The sequence below is a fragment of the Scyliorhinus canicula genome, chromosome 8 (genome assembly GCF_902713615.1).
Source record: "Scyliorhinus canicula chromosome 8, sScyCan1.1, whole genome shotgun sequence".
In the NCBI taxonomy this organism is placed as follows: Eukaryota; Metazoa; Chordata; class Chondrichthyes; order Carcharhiniformes; family Scyliorhinidae; genus Scyliorhinus; species Scyliorhinus canicula.
The window spans coordinates 18,577,245-18,594,429 of record NC_052153.1 but is presented as its reverse complement, the minus strand read 5'-3'; the positions used below and the strand labels follow the sequence as shown (position 1 = coordinate 18,594,429).

Below are 17,185 nucleotides of genomic sequence, written 5' to 3'. Positions count from 1 at the left end.
ACCACACTCTTATGGACTGCCCTGATTAATTCTGCACCCCTGTATGCTTCACCCGATGCCGGTGTCTATTTATTTACATTGTGCTGCCCTACTATGTCTTTTCTTTTCTTTTCATGTACTTAATGATCTGTTTGAGCTGCTCGCAGAAAAATACGTTTCACTGTACCTCGGTACACGTGACAATAAACAAATCCAATCCAATCCAATCTCCAGCATAAGAATAGTGAGGTCACCTCTCACGCCGATAGATCTGCTTTGGCCGGATCCAGCTAACTTGATAATTTGAGCATGGGTACACTGACATGATTCAATCTCCATTTTGAAGTGACACATTGTGTCCTGCTGACAGACCAGAGGTTCTGGGTTAGTGGAAGTCTCCAGTTAGATGGGCTGAAGTCCCGCCGCTGACAGGCGTTTCCTGCCGCCGTGGTTTAAACCACCTCTGGTACCGGTGGGAATGGCGGCGCGGGCAGGCTCCGGGGTCCTGGGGGGGGGCTGGCCCACGACCAGGGCCCACTGATTGGTGGGCGGGCCTGTGCCGTGGGGGCACTCTTTTTCTTCCACTCCGCCATGGCCTTCACCATGGCGGGGGCGGAAGAGACCCCCTCCCCTGCGCGCGCGCCGGTATGACGTCAGCAGCTGCTGACGCACCGGCGCATGCGCGGACTTCTGCCGGCCAGCGAAGGCATTTCGGCCCTGGCTGGCGGGGCGCCAAAGGCCGTTCGCGCTGGCCGGCGGAGCGGGAGCCACTCCGGTGTGGGCCTAGCCCTTAAAGGTGCGGAGAAGTCCGCACCTTTGTGGAGGCCCGACTCCGGAATGGTTCACGCCACTCCGTCCCGCCAGGACCCCCCGCCCCACCGGGTACGGGAGAATCCCGGCCCATCTTCAACCTCAGGACTGTATGGCAAAGCAAGGTGTCATTCATAAGGTGGCCAAATAGTATCAACCTGCAAATCCATCCAACAAACCCCAATGGCTCGTGGATCTCCTCCTGATCTTTCTCAAAATGGACTAATTCTAACCTCTGGCCCAACATCATAATTAGTTCATGAAGACAATGGACAACGGACAGCTTTTCAAACTGATCTTTACATATTTTGGCCTAACACTCTCATCAGTTTAAGTGAACTAGAGCAGAAGAGACTGTCTCCTCTCTGGCGATAAGCTTCATCCGAACGTTTGTCTGAACTACCAAAACATTCGGAGGAGATCCGCATTTTCCGCTGCTTACGCCATCTGTCTGTCCAATCCGGGACCAGTAAATCATTCCCAATTGTAAAGAGACATATGTCTTTTCTCCCTTCTTAACTTATGTATAAATATCTAAACTGGAGTATCTAAAGATATCTCGCCAATTCCATCCACCACCTTTTTTTGGTCATCTGTGACACACGGACCAATTTTACAGGTTTATCCATTGAATCCCTACAGTCTAAAAGGAGGCCATTTGGCTCATCAAGTCTGCACTGACCCTCCGAATGAACATTCTACATGCGCTATATCCAAATCCCCACACATTAATCATGGTCAATCCACCTAGCCTGCAGATCTTTGGACTGTGGAATATTAACTGGTAACCGTTTTTTATTGCTACTGGAGACTTCCACTGTCTCCAACCTGTCAGCCACATTTTAAGCCAGCACAGTGGCACAGTGGTTAGCACTGCTGCCTCACAGCACCAGGGACCCGGGCTCGATACAGGCCTTGGGTCACCGACTGCGTGGAGTTTGCATGTTCACCCCGTGCCTGCGTGGGTTTCCTTTGGGTGCTCCGGTTTCCTCCCACAGTCCAAAGATGCGCAGGTTAGGTGGATTGCCCCTTTGTGTCCAAAGGTTAGGTGGGGTTACGGGGATAGGGCAGGGGATTGGGCCTACAAAGGGTACTCTTTCAGAGGGTTGGTGCAGACTCGATGGGCTGAATGGCCTCCTTCTGCACTGTAGGGATCCAATGAAACAACGCTTTTGGGCAGAAAAAAGTTTTTCAAAGTGGACCAATTCTGTCCTCTGGCCTCACATCTCAATGCGTTCATGAAGCCAACGGACAGGGGACAGCTTGTCAAACTGATCTGTACAGGCTTTGGCCCAACACTCTCATCAGGTCAGGAAGACTGAGAGCAGAAGAGACCGTCACTTCCAGCTATGGAGATATGTTTCATCAGCAGGAAATGTGTTGGCAGTGGAGGAAGAATTATTTTCGTCAGAAACCATTAGTAGGTGAATCAAGCAAGAAGAAACTTGGACATATAGATTTACTGCAAGTTGGAAGTTTATACAAATGTTGGTAAATACCTTCACATCGAATCCAATAAAATGTTGACCCAGCACAAAAGCAGAACCCAATTCAGGATACAGTGACAACGAGCGGCCAGGCCTGCAACTGGGGGTAATCTGGCTGTATTTTCGTATTTCTGAAAAAAGACATTCTGTCGAAGCTTTTAACTTTGCACTCATCAGGACAATCACTAGAATTCAGGTCCTGATGAGTGCAAAATTAAAAGCTTTGAAAAAATGTATTGTTTGAACAATACCAAAGTTCTGCGCGCCCAAACGACTATTACACTGTGCTTTATGAGCATATTATTCTACATATTCACTGTGTAAATACAATATAATGTTTTAGGCTGCCATGTAATGCTAATTTATGGATATTACACCTCATTAAATCAGAGAATCCTCAAGCAGAACTTGTACATCATCCAAATTTGGGGTTCTTGTGACGGAATGGTATTGTCACAACCTCTGGGCCAGAAGCTTTGGGTTCAAGTCCCACTTTTGGAGTGGACTCGATGGGCCGAATGGCCTTACTTCCACTCCTATGTCTTATGGTCTTAGGGATTTGATGGTCTTAGAAGGTGTGTTCAGAATGGGAACAAACAGGTTGATTATCAGCCTGGAAATCCTTCTGATACTCTGGGTGGTGAGTGGAAGAGATTCAACTGCAGGAAGCTATAGCAAACCACGGCAGTATTTTGCCATGGACTGAAGGAAGTCCATGGTGGGCAACACCTTCTTGGAGCGTGGTCCCTGAACGAGGAGGTGATTTGAATGGATGGTTGGAAGAAAGACGTTCCAGGATCCTTCTTTTCATAGAATTTGATTGTGATCCTTTCTCATAGTTTCCTTAAAAATATAGCTCAGTTAAGTATTTAGCAAGAGAAATAGAAAGAAAACCATCTCACCTGTTATAGAGGAGAATATCTGGGACCCACACAAGGTCTGAAGGGAAGCGTAGGTTGCGAACACCACCATATTCAGTAACATTCCACCTTAAGTAGCAATCTGTCCAGTACTATTTGAGGCAATAAATAGTTGTATTAATAAACGTATTTATTCACAACACAAATAGATATATTTTATATTTGTCAGTTATTTGAACTTATTTTCCCGCATCACCAAACCCTCCACTTTCAGATCTTTTCACAGCACGTTAGGTTTCACATTGTCCGACAATTACTTACAGTGACTATACTTTAACAAACTTCAACAAGCTTCAAAGGCTCTGAATAATATGATATTCTTGCGTTTGTTGGTTGTGAAAGTCATTGTATAAATTCAATCCTTTGTTCTCTCTTTCTTTTCTTTTTCTTTTTTCTTTTCTGCACATCCTGTACAAATAAAATTGGCAAGTCACTTGCCCTGAGGTCTCTTGTGGCATCGCACTGTAGTCGGAAGATTTACCCTCCCTCTCATGCTGGAGGAAGCCATCGACCTTCACTTGGCCTCACCGTCCAAAACATGGAAGAGAATGGCAATTCATTATGTGGGAAATTGTTGACATCGATTGGGCTCCTACCATTCACTGGGACAATTTCAATCTGCTGTGCAGCCACATCACATGATTTGGTAGCATGGCCCCTTTAAGGGGATGGGGTCCACCAACCATGTGACTGGCTCAGGGCCAATCGTGTGGTAGCATGTGAACCACAGCTAAAGGGGGGTTTGCGCAGGGTCTGGGAGCAGGGCCCCAGGCAGTATGGATCAGGGAGTGAAGTATAAAGACCTGCTGTGTAGTATTCCGTGCCTGTTATCTATCTGCCTTTGCCTTTCATCAATGAAATCCTTTGTCAACTATCGGAACCTCCAGTGTTTGTCTCAAGCCACCAAATTGGTGATGAGTTAAATGTTTTTGACCGCAGCCGACAGTCGTTCTGACTCGAGGGGGGAAAGAAGGAACAACTGAGAAAGTAGAGAAGCTCCAGCAAGTGTCGGACTCATTGAAACCATGAGTGGAAATACCCATCCTTGTGAAACTGGACTCATTTAACCAAATGGTTAAGTCATGGAGTCAGTACATCGAATGCCGCCAGTTCTTCTTTACCACGAGCGAGATCACAGGTGAGGACAAGCAGAAGGTGATTCCTCTGACTGTTTGTATAATTTAATTAGGAACCTCACGTCCCCTGAGGCATCTGACTGAAAGACCCTTGACCAGATCGCGAAAATTATTAAAGAAAATTAGAACCCAAGACCGTTCCACAGTTAGTCGACGAAAATCATCTTTCCAGTGATTTCTGCCTCAATCCTCATCGCCATTTTTCTCCCCTGTTATATTTCATTGTGGTGCGAAGAGAAAATTTATGGAGTTGCCCACACTCTGGATTCTATTAAAACATGATGGGAGGTTTATTAAGGTTGTTGCGCAATATAATCAAGATGCCGATCTTCCCAAATCTGGCGCAAACACTCTGATGACGGCACTACACATCACGTGATGAAGAACCAGCAAGATTGTATTCCCACATATCTAACAGGCCCGGTCATTAAAACTGGCTGGGGCCTCTTGCTGCTGCTCTGGGTCAGGCCAGCTGCTTGCCAACCCAGTTTGCTGTCCAAGGTTTGCCCCTAAAAGCTCTGAACCCATGACCAATGTCAAGTTGGCAGGCCTGATGTTTCAGTTTCTGCCCTCAGCCCAGTGACAGGCAGATATACGTCAAGCTCATACAATTTCAAGATTCCATCTGCAGTGTTTAAATGCACTCTATACAGGTGTTATCACATACTCTGCTGTATGACTAATCTGCCGGGGTGATGCTGTCATCACCTGTTTTTTAAAGCACTTTGTTTATGAGAGTACTGTAAGGGTTAAAGCAGAGTCATCCAATAGAATTTCTGGATAGCCACATGTGACACCATTTTAACCACAACCACTAATTGTAGCAGAGAATGCACCACATAAACTAAGTCACTGAATACGTATAAGAAGGAAATAGCTAGACTTCTAGACTCTGAAGGCCTCACGGGCATGGGTGCGCATGGAGAATGGCATTGTGATCGAGGATCTGCCATGACCATGTTGAATTGCGGAGCAGGTTCGAAAGGCCGAATGACCTACCCTGCTCCTATTATCTGTGGCTGTATAAAATCACAAGTTCAGGAATGTGAACTTTAGAAGAGTATATTTATTTGACTAACTTGTACCACCATTAAGCACCCGAAGAATCAGTGAACGTTATGATATTCTTCAGCCCCACGACTCTCCGCGATATCTACACACATAGAACATAGAACGATACAGCGCAGTACAGGCCCTTCGGCCCTCGATGTTGCACACACATGGAAAAAACTAAAGGCCATCTAACCTACACTATGCCCTTATCATCCATATGCTTATCCAATAAACTTTTAAATGCCCTCAATGTTGGCGAGTTCACTACTGTTGCAGGTAGGGCATTCCACGGCCTCACCACTCTTTGCGTAAAAAAACCACCTCTGACCTCTGTCCTATATCTATTACCCCTCAATTTAAGGCTATGTCCCCTCGTGCTAGCCACCTCCATCCGCGGGAGAAGGCTCTCGCTGTCCACCCTATCTAACCCTCTGATAATTTTGTATGGCTCTATTAGGTCACCTCTTAACCTTCTTCTCTCTAACGAAAACAACCTCAAGTCCATCAGCCTTTCCTCATAAGATTTTCCCTCCATACCAGGCAACATCCTGGTAAATCTCCTCTGCACCCGTTCCAAAGCTTCCACGTCCTTCCTATAATGAGGCGACCAGAACTGTACGCAATACTCCAAATGCGGCCGTACTTTGGGGCAGCAGGGTAGCATGGTGGTTAGCATAAATGCTTCACAGCTCCAGGGTCCCAGGTTCGATTCCCGGCTGGGTCACTGTCTGTGTGGAGTCTGCACGTCCTCCCCCTGTGTGCGTGGGTTTCCTCCGGGTGCTCCGGTTTCCTCCCACAGTCCAAAGATGTGCGGGTTAGGTGGATTGGCCATGCTAAATTGCCCGTAGTGTCCTAAAAAGTAAAGGTTAAGGGGGGGGTTGTTGGGTTACAGGTATAGGGTGGATACGTGGGTTGAGTAGGGTGATCATGGCTCGGCACAACATTGAGGGCCGAAGGGCCTGTTCTGTGCTGTACTGTTCTATGTTCTATGTTCTACTAGAGTTTTGTACAACTGCAACATGACCTCATGGCTCCGGAACTCAATCCCTCTACCAATAAAGGCCATCACACCATAGGCCTTCTTCACAACCCTATCAACATCTAATTAAGATTTGGGTGTATCCTCGATTTTAACCGTTCCACCATTGCTGGTCGTGCCTTCAGTGGCCTGTGGGTCTTAAGTTCAAGAATTCCTTCACATATCTCGTGACCTGGCTTTCCTCCCTAAAGGACATCTTAAAATCTATCTAACATTTCCTTACATGGCTCAGTGTCACCCTTTGTTTTAAAATGTTCTCGGAAGTGATTTGTTTTGTTCTGTTACATTCAAGGTGTTTTTTGGTATAAGTTGTTGTTGTTGAAGTCAAACAAATCATTCGTCAAACAGCACTCCCACACGCTGCTCTCTGTCTTACTCTTTCATTACAGAATGCACACGAAAGGTTAAAGTATGCCCATGTAATGTCCGAATATGAGTAATTGTGATCAATGAAATGAAAATGAAAATCGCTTATTGTCACAAGTAGGCTTCAAATGAAGTTACTGTGAAAAGCCTCTAGTCGCCACATTCCGGCGCCTGTTCGGGGAGGCTGTTACGGGAATCGAACCGTGCTGCTGGCCTGCTTGGTCTGCTTTCAAAGCCAGCGATTTAGCCCTGTGTTAAACAGCCCAATAAGTGCACAGTCTATTACTCACTTTTTAAAAATTTACTAATCAGAAATGCAATTAGTCACATCTGGATTTCCAATTAGCCACGTGTAGCTAGGGGCGAGTGCACTGGGCAAGACTGCTCTCAATGACCTTCAAAATTAATAAAGCAGCGGTATTGTGGGGTTTCTCAATTCCAATTCACACTCAGTCTAGCACTTCCAAATCTAATCTTTGTCACGCAGTGGTAGGTAGCAGGAACCGGTACTTACAGCAGCCTGAGCTGCATGGACGATCCAAACACATTGTCTATGTGAACAAGGTAGCAAGTATAACCTTAACCTGAACAGCTTTAGCTAGGTGGGCTTACGAAAGGCTTGAAGAGATCCAAACTTGGCGGATTCAGATTTTCCAAGGGTTTCAGTGTTAACACTGATGATTTTTTCTTCATTTTTTTTCTAAATCCCCTCTTTTGTTTCCAGCAACATTTATCTCATGGTGAGATACATTTCAACAGGAACACCTTGTCGAATCTAATCCTATTGCCACTTCATGGTTCAAAATACAGGAATCGCTAGACAATGGTCGATTGCAAGAAGATTACATTTTCCATATCACTAGACTAGTCAGCCCAGTCAACAAGAGATTTAGGGAGTGAATTCCAGAGCTCAGGATTAATGCCGCTGAACTAGATTCTTTTTCATTGATGTCCCATCCCCTTTTCTGGTCCTTGAACCTGTAGGTCCTGGGTGGGAGGGATACAGTGAGGAGGCAAAGTGGACCGGGTAGGTGCGAGGAGGAATAGAAGCGTTAGGAATGTAACATTAAAATATAAATTTTAAAAGATTTTGTGCCCATTTCCTGGGGGCCTCAAGTGGTTCCTTTCAGCACCATTGTCTATGCTGCTCAAGACCTGGAGGGGTGCGATTCTCCGCACCCGCGGAAAATCGCGAAGTTGGCCGTGAAAACGGCCGAGTTTTGCGACTGCCCGACACGACCCATTTCCCGAGGTATTCACGTCCGGGAAATGGGCTAGGAACAGGGCCGCGTCAATCACGTGCGCGATGATGCCAGAACGCGGCGACGCTACTGACACGCCCACATGACGCCGCCCGACGCCGTAAAAAGGCGCGGGCGAGCACAGAAACTGTAGGCCAAGATGTCGGAGCTGAGGAGAGCAGCCCCACGATTTGTGGCGGCTGATGTGGAGATGCTGCTCGATTCCATCGAGCAGAGGAGGGGCATCATCTGCCCGCGTAGAGGGCATCGCCACCCTGCCAGCGCGGTGCGCCAGGCCTGGCGTGAGGTTGCTGCTGCCGTCAGTGCTGTGGGGCAGACCCTTCGTTCAGCTGACCAGTGTCGGAAGAAGATGCACGACCTCACCAGGGCTGCCAGGGTAAGTGCCAAGAGGGTGCCCCCGGGTCACAACCATCCCTCCCCCACTTTACTTAATTACCCACCTCCCCCCCTGGCACAGGGGGTGGAGGGGGATTGGGGCAGAGTGAGTTCACAGACCCAGCGCTCTGGCCCCCTTGGAGAGATGCAATCGTCTAATTACAACTTGACCCCAAACCTGTGCCAGTAGCTGAACGGCCTGCTGATACCTGCCGTATTGTAATAATCTACCTATGCCCCCTCCCCCAACAGGACAAGACCGCTCACAACACCCATTAGCGGAACAAGACGGGAGGGGGTTCGCCCATCCTGCGGCCCCTCACCACTTTTGAGCAGAGGGCGCTGGACCTTGTTGGCGGATCTGCTACTCGGGAGATCACACAATGCGAGGTTGGCGGAGCTGCAACAAGTGAGACAACCCTGCATGACAAACACCCCCCCCCCCCCCTCCCCCATCCTCTGTCCCTTCACACACCCTGCCCACTGGGATACCTCCCCCATCCTCTGTCCCTTCACACACCCTGCCCACTGGGATACCGCCCCCATCCTCTGTCCCTTCACACACCCTGCCCACTTGGACACCACCCCCATCCTCTGTCCCTTCACACACCCTGCCCACTGGGATACCTCCCCCATCCTCTGTCACTTCACACACCCTGCCCACTTGGACACCTCCCCCATCCTCTGTCCCTTCACACCCCCTGCCCACTGGGATACCTCCCCCATCCTCTGTCCCTTCACACACCCTGCCCACTGGGATACCTCCCCCATCCTCTGTCACTTCACACTCTGCGCACTGGGACCGTCCAGCGCCCGGCCGAGCGTCTCTAAATAACCCGTTTCATTCTCTTCCCTAGGACGTGATGCCGAACGACCAAGGCCGTCTGCCTCCAGGCGGAGACAGGCATCTGCCCCCACCACACCCGGGGCCGCACGCCAGAGGGTGCCTGATCAGCGGGGAGTCCCATCCTCCCCAACAGAATCTGTGGAGCAGGACTCCCGGAGGGCGGCGACACCGCTAGATAAAGAAATGGCCCGCGAATGCCCTGCGCCCTCTCAGCGGGCCGATGACATCGAGGAGGCATCCACCCAAAACGACCTTGAGATTGCGGCACAGCTTTCTCCCACACCATCCACGCCCCTGGTGTAATTAGGATTTCCACAGTACAATCTCTCCCACTTTGTACCTGAATTTTGCATCAAGAACCTACAACTGATGTATAGATGGCAATTTGCATTTACAAGACACCAACTGGCTGTTTAAGGGATCGCTTCCAATATATTGACCACTGCTGGTACGATGGTTTGGAGGTGTGGTGGAGGTTGTGACTTGACAGTTGTTCATCTGATCCACACTGTACACCCAAAAAACAGGCATGATAAAGCTTAATTTTTTCTCCGGATATCACTGCTTGTGAAGCCTTGGATCACATTCAATTTTTTTTTAATCAACTTGATACGATTCATGTATTTGAAACCTTTGGCGGGTGAAATTCCATTTGAGGCGGGGAAGACAGTGGGCGGTATCACATCTGTCGGCTGTTATATACACCGCCATTGTGGTCAATGGCACCGAATATTTTAGAGGGCATAGAATGGAAACCAGTTTCAATGCCATCCAAATCACATTTTACCCCCTAGGTTACTCTGCTTGCCTTGTCCTTGGAAATTATTACTATTTAGTTCATACAGTAAAAACAGTTACACCATCACTAACGAGGCTTCTAAGCACAATGACTCAGATCAGTCTCAACCCAATTTTTGTTTGCTATGAGTTTGCCCCGTAAAGCTGCCGCCAATTTGTGTAGGAAATGGCAGGATTTAAATCTGAGGCAGTGGGTGGGATTGGGCACAGGTGAGGGTTAAATAGCAAAAAAAAAAAACCGGAAACTCAACCCCAACCCACTTTCCGGCCTTTACTCAGGCTGGCCAAGGTCATGAACCCACTCCCAGTAGGCTGGCTGGGAATTTAAATATGCTAATGAGATAGGAAGCCCTGCTCTAGAGCTTTAATTGTGGCCAGCCAGATTTCCTGGGCTTTGTGAAGCCTGATGCATCAGCAAGGTGACGGCAGCCATGGGAAGCAGCAACTAAGGGCCAGTAGGAACAGGCTTCCTTCATCCTGGCTCCCCAAGCATCAGCATCGGAGCGCCCTCTCCCCCAGGTTGGACATTCCTCACCCAGAATCAGAACCACCATTACACTGGGAGTTGGACTCTCTTGAGGCCAAACAATTATGCGAAAAGAAACACACTTTGGGACAATTCAAATAGGGCCGCTCCTGATAGGGGAAATGCCCAAACGAAACAAAGATCACCAAAAACCTCACTAACATCAACTCAAAGTGTGATTAAGAGGATCAATAAGGCACTCCAGGCCCTGCGGTGGCCACTGGGTGTGGAAGGACACTAGGAGTTGGAGCTCGGGCCTCCCAATGCAGCATTCACTGCCTGAAGCGAAGCAAAGGCTTTCAATCAGCCTGACTATTGCTAATTACTCGTTAGTTGCAGAAGATATAGAGGGAAGGGGGGTGCCTCTTGCAAGACCACAAGGTAGTATTAATGGATGATCGTTGGCCCATTTGAGACTCGCCACTTCCCCAGCCCTTGTAGCACCTAGCTGTTCCTTAAATAAATTCAAGGTTTTTGTCTCCACAATTCTCTCTGAAAGTTTATGGTGATTGCTCTTGATATGAAGTAGCATTTATTCATCTCTGAACTAGAAATCTTCTTATGTATTTTGAAGCTGTGTCCCCTAATTACACCACTGCCGTTTTATTTAAAGTAACTATCCAGACTAACCTTTTCTATATCCTTTATAGTATGTCTCCATGCGATCAATTCTCCTTTCCAGGAATCAATGTTACTTATAACGCCTTATTACTTGGAATGAGTTTCCTAACCCTTCTCTGCACTATCTTTAGCACTTGAATGTCTCCCCTGACAATCAGAATTGGATAATGTATTCAGCGCAGAGTCTGACTGAAGCATTGGATGAAGTTTGATATTTAGCTCTTCTGATTTATAATCCATTGCTTTATAGCTCAGCGTTTGGAATCACAGTATTGGAATCACTGATTGCTGCTGGAAGTTGGTTGGGCATGTTTAACATTTCGAGCACAAATATTCCTGAGCCTCTTTTAGCTTCATCCTTGGCTACTTCAACACCATCACTGGTTACCCATGTTGTCTACATTCTCTCCTTGTCAGGTTCTGGGAGAGCCCAAACATCCTCATCACATTGCTTTTTGGAAGTGATGCAGTCACAATTTAGCTGCATTTTTCAATCGACCTCGCATTTCAGACAATGATAAACCTACAGTAATATTAAATAGGGACAGTAAAATTAATATGAGTAAAATACTTACCATTTGCAGCCAAACATTTGTGATCAATACCTGATTTTTTTCATCCTGGAAAGAGGGAGAATAATTATTTGCAATAAATACCAAACTTTACAACCGTACAGCAAAGAAACTTCTGAAGCCTTGAGAAATATGCATTCACAAGCAAATTACTTGGATTTGAGGGTGTGGGGTGGAGAGGGGAAACAGTTCAATATCATAGATGAACTGGATGCTTTTGAAATGTAACTGAGTTAGTAACTAAGGACGTAACTTAGAGGCCTACTAACCTATCATGGAAAAGGTAGGCATTGAACCAGCCAAAATAGTGGGAAGATCAGAGACACATTAAGAGGGCACTGTACAAAATGGGCAATTATATGTTTATGTGTGACATAATTTTCTTAAAAATTCAGCAATGACGAGGCATTAAGATTCAGCATGTCGATGTTCCAAACAAGTGTGCCATGAAGCCAAGATCCTTATAATTGATGTCCCTTTTATGCTCAGATGCTGATCCTGGTCATTTCTGCCGAGTGAGGGAAGTGGGGAATGAAAGATATTTCTCCAAAGGTAGGAAAAATCGGAAGGTGAGTCAGCAGCACACTGTCACAAACCTTTAGGTAATACAAGTTGGGGGGCAGATTAATTTTGAATCCTCTAGACTGCAGCATAAACCAAGAAAGGTCATTAAGAAGAGGAATCCATTCAGCTTTACTGAGGTTATCCATCCGGAAAAGCCTGATATTTCACCAGTCCGTTAGCTATTTATTTCTTAAATGATTTCATTGGCACTATTTTGCTGAAAGTCCATTCCAAGTATTGTTCACTTTTTGTGAATAATTTTGTGACATCAGATTTTATGGTACTCTTTATTTAAATCTTTGTTTCCTTTGTTCTACTCTCACACTTTAGTCTGAAGCAATTTTCCAGATCTTTCTTTTCCGTACGTTTCTTATCATGCACCTTTACAAGATCACGGGGATAATTCTGGATCCTGAATTGGTGCCTGAAAATCAAAGCACGTCTTGGTGTACTAAGTCTGCACAGGGAGTAATGTATGCAACCTTCCTGTCCCTTGTCATTTGGCACCTTCCTAATTTCTCCCCGACAGGGTGGGGGGTCTCGGCGGGACAGAGTGGCGTGAACCACTCCGGCGTCGGGCCGCCCCAAAGGTGCGGAATCCTCCGCACCTTCAGGGGCTAGGCCCGCTCTGGAGTGGTTACCGCCCCGCCGGCCTGCGGGATAGGTGGCCTGGCGCCATGCCAACAGGCCCCGTAGGGCTTCCGCCAGTCGGCACGAGTCGGTGCATGCGAAGGCGCGCCAACGCATGCTGGCATCATCCCCACGCATGCGCACAGGGATTCACTTCCGCATCGGCCGCATCGCACAGGCCCGCCCACGGATCGGTGGGCCCCGACCGTGGGCCAGGCCACCGTGGGGGCACCTCCCGGGACAGGATCCTCCCGCGACCCCCCAAGAACCCCGGAGCCCGCCCGCACCACCTGATCCCACTGGTAAGGGACCTACTCTGATTTACGTCGACGGGACCGGCTACAGGCGGGCGGGATTTCGACCCATTGCGGGCCGGAGAATTCGGGAGGCCCCGGCGCCCATTGAGCCGCACCGGACCCCGCCATTCTCCGAGGTAGGCGGCGCGACTCACGCCGGGCCGTTTTTTGGGGGGCGGGAGAATTGGGAGGACGGCGGGGGCGGAATTCACGCCGACCCCCGGCGATTCTCCCACACGGTCTTTTCAATGGAATCAAGGAGTGCAATATGGAGCTTAACTGGAGCCATTCCACCAGTTACCAGCATGAAGACCTTCTGGCTCCATAGAACGGCAATCAGAAATCCCGAAAACACAAATCTGGGAGGGGGACGAGGGGGAGGGGCACCTTAAATATCTGCAGGCGGTGTGTCGCTGTTTCACCCTTTGGAGTACTACTTGAATCTTTTGGCCAGTAGAGTCCTGGTGTAAGACCCACCTCCAGAATGTTTAGAGAACCTTCCATTTGAGTGGCCCATGGATGCAGAAAGCAGAACGAGGCGATCGGCCCAGAAAACTCCATGGCTTTTGATGGTCAAAGATTAGTTCAGGTCTGCATCTGAACATAACAAGTAACTCCAAGTATTGTGCTGACACAAATAAATTGAGAGAGCTGGTATCGAGGCATTTAAAATCTGAGTTAGTGTGGTAATGTTGAAACTATGGCTCAGATCTTCTGATCTGCGAATGGTCCGACTCCGGAAGATATGCTGGGGGAACGACACGGAGGTCTCCACATGCTGATTACACAAGAGTTGCCTGGGAAGTTTCAACCTCCATTGGATAGTCATCCTGCATCAGGAACCCTCCTAAACTCCGACTTAAGGTCATACTTTGATTTTTAAAAAAAAGTTATTATAGTGTAGGTGGAGGCCATTTGGCCCACCTACCTAGACCCACTCTCCACCCTATCCCCACAATCCCGTAATCTCACACCCTTGGGCACTAAGGGGCAAATTTAGCATGGCCAATACAGCTAACCTGCACATCTTTGGACTGTGAGAGGAAACCAGAGCACCCGGAGGAAACCCACGCAGAAACGCAGAGAACATGTAAACTCCACAGAGTGACCCAGGGCCGGATTGTTCCCACTTAGCACTGAGCAGAATAGTTACCCAGGAAAAGTTGGAAGGATTGAAACTGGTACTACTGATAATCCCAGACCACCCCCCCACCCTCCATTACATCCTCACCCCTGACTACCTTTCTGAGTTGAGTGGCAATGGCGGTGAATGGTTGCCACTCCCAGGACGATGTTTTACTTCCCTAATCCTGTGCCCTTCCAGTTCAAGTTAACTATCAACTTTGAATTAATCATCAAAATAGGACTGCCTCATAACAGAGCGCAATGACGGAGGCAGACACTGTTGAAGATTCTTTTCTGGGCTTCAGATATCTACAGGATTCTCCAATGTGGTGGTGGGTGAATCTCTTCATTGTACGACATAGCCAAATCAGAAGTGCAGCCTGTTTAAGGGGCCTCATAATTCCACTACATTTAGCAGCCAGCAGAAGCCTCCCTTCCCTCCAATTTCAAAAGCTATTACAGGTTGAGCATCACTTATCTGAAATTCTGAAAAACGAAAAGTTCCCAAATCCAATCTTTTTTTCGAATGCCGACGCAGCGTCACGAGTCGAAAATCCCACAAGGCTCACCGGCGATGCGCAGTTTGCAACACGCAGCGCACATGTGCAGTTCCCAAATTCCAAAATCCGATGCACAATCAGCCCCAAGCATTTCCGATGTGGGATTTTCAACCTATACCTGTATGTTTGGTTCAGCAGAGATTATTAAATGTAACGTGTTCAGAATCACTCTGTAGTGGATTTGCAACAACCCCTGCATTTTGCTTTTGTTTCAATGTTTTATCCTGTACATCTAATTGCTTGTGTTGTGATGTACCATCAATTGAACGCGAGACGACTTGCTGAACAAAAGTATGGCTTTAATCTACTAGATGTTAGCCCTGAAGGTCGATTATAGTAGAAGGACGACCGCCGGGAGTACTGGGTATTTATACCCCGCCCTGGAGGCGGGGTTAACTCAGCCTCTCAACCAATCGGGGAGCCGTCACATGACTGGTCTCAACCAACCGGTCGAGAGGCACATACCGACCAGGGCCAATGGCAAGCCGGTGTTCTGCACCAATGGCAGGCAGCTATGCTAATCATACCACCACATGTTGCACAGTTAGTTGCGTACGTATTTAACATGCTTTGCTGCCACATTTGCAACTGATCCCTTCTGTGTCCTGAACTACTCTGTGTTGGTTGTCATGCACCCAACTACTAACTCCCCTGGGGAGATGCAGCAGAGCATTTACATTCTGCTTTAACCCACCTCTCAGCACACCCCAATGCACTTCACATGCAATGAATTACTTCGAAATGCAGCCACTGGTGCTGAGATGCTGAAGGCAGCAGCACAGACATGAAAGGCTAGTTAATTCATTCTTTTTTTTTGCGGATGGTTAGGTGAAGGATCACCAGGAGACAACTTGGTCTTTTCCCAACAGTATTGCTGCTGCTTATTGACACTCCTAGCAGGAGATCAGAGAATAACAGAATCGCTGCATTGCAAAAGGAGACCATTCGGCCCATCGAGTCTGCATTAACCCTCTGAAAGAGCACCCTACCTAGGCCCACGCTCTACTTTAACCCAGTAACCCCACCTCACCTTTTGGACACTAAGGGAAATTTAGCATGGCCCATCCACCTAGCCTATGCATCTCTGGAACATGGGAGGAAACCGGAGCACCCGGTGGAAACACACAGAGACACGGGGAGAAAGTGAAAACTCCACAAAGACAGTTGCCCAAGGTCAGACTTGAACCCGGGTCCCTCGCGCTGTGAGGCAGCAGTGCTAACCAGTGTGCCACTGTAAACCAGGGGCTGGTTTAGCTAGGGGCTGGTTTAGCTCACTCAGCTAAATCGCTGATTCCCGTACCAGCCTCCCCGGACAGGCGCCGGAATGTGGCGACTAGGGGATTTTCACAGTAACTTCATTGAAGCCTACTCGTGACAATAAGCGATTTTCATTTCATTTCATTTCACTGTGCCACCCAAGTCTGCTATCACGGTACATCACGTCTTGCATCATTCTCACACATCAACTTTACCCCCGAGAACATTTCCGTAGATTTTCAGCTCTGATGAGATGGCCGAAGAAAGACTGACATTTTCTTTTCTGGGCGTCACTTTTTAGAGTGTCCCCTTTGCTCTTGCTATTTCAAGGATCTTTTTCATTCATCCTATGGTCCGTATGGATAGAATTGTTAGCATCTTAGCATCCAGATTTTGAAGTTTTCTACTTTACTTTGCAGATCTTTATTTAGTGTCAAGGGGACAAGAACTTCCAATCTCCGGATGGTCGTACCTCGGATTTACCCCACAAGATGCGTTGGAGGACACCTCAGAGGTTCCGATGTACCAACTATATGGGAATTGCCTGGGAAGTTTGGACTTCTGATGGGAAATACCCCTGCATCTGGAATCCTCTGAAACTCTGAGTTAAAGTTTGGCTGTTTCTTACTTACTTAACAGTACAGTTAGTCAGGAAAAGTTAGAAGAATTATGACCTGTTCTAACTCCTGGATAACTATACTTGACTCCCGCCCCCGACTGCACTCCAAACCTCCCATATACACTCCGACTAACTGCCTAGTATCCGACTATCTCGCCGACTGCTTGACTACCCCCAACAACTGATTAACACCCGACAACCTGACTACACTTCCCAACCACTCGACCACCTCCAACCTCCTCGCCCACTGTACCCTGTCATCCACCTGCCACCCTAGCCCCTGACTCAACCATCTGCCACCCTGCCCCCTCAGCTACCTGCCGCCCTATCTCTTTACCCAACT

General features: G+C 47.9%; 1 protein-coding gene across 2 annotated transcripts in view; it reads right to left on the bottom strand.

Annotated features, from left to right (window-relative positions):
* Positions 1-17,185, bottom strand: part of chrna8 (cholinergic receptor, nicotinic, alpha 8) — a 309,073-nt gene that overhangs the window by 143,377 nt on the left and 148,511 nt on the right. For both annotated transcript variants that reach the window (XM_038804235.1, XM_038804234.1), the window contains exons 3-4: positions 11,795-11,839; positions 3,179-3,288 (exon numbers count right to left, since the gene is read on the bottom strand). In XM_038804235.1, coding sequence (XP_038660163.1) covers positions 3,179-3,288; positions 11,795-11,839 — 155 coding nt within the window. The remainder of the gene's footprint in view (positions 1-3,178; positions 3,289-11,794; positions 11,840-17,185) is intronic.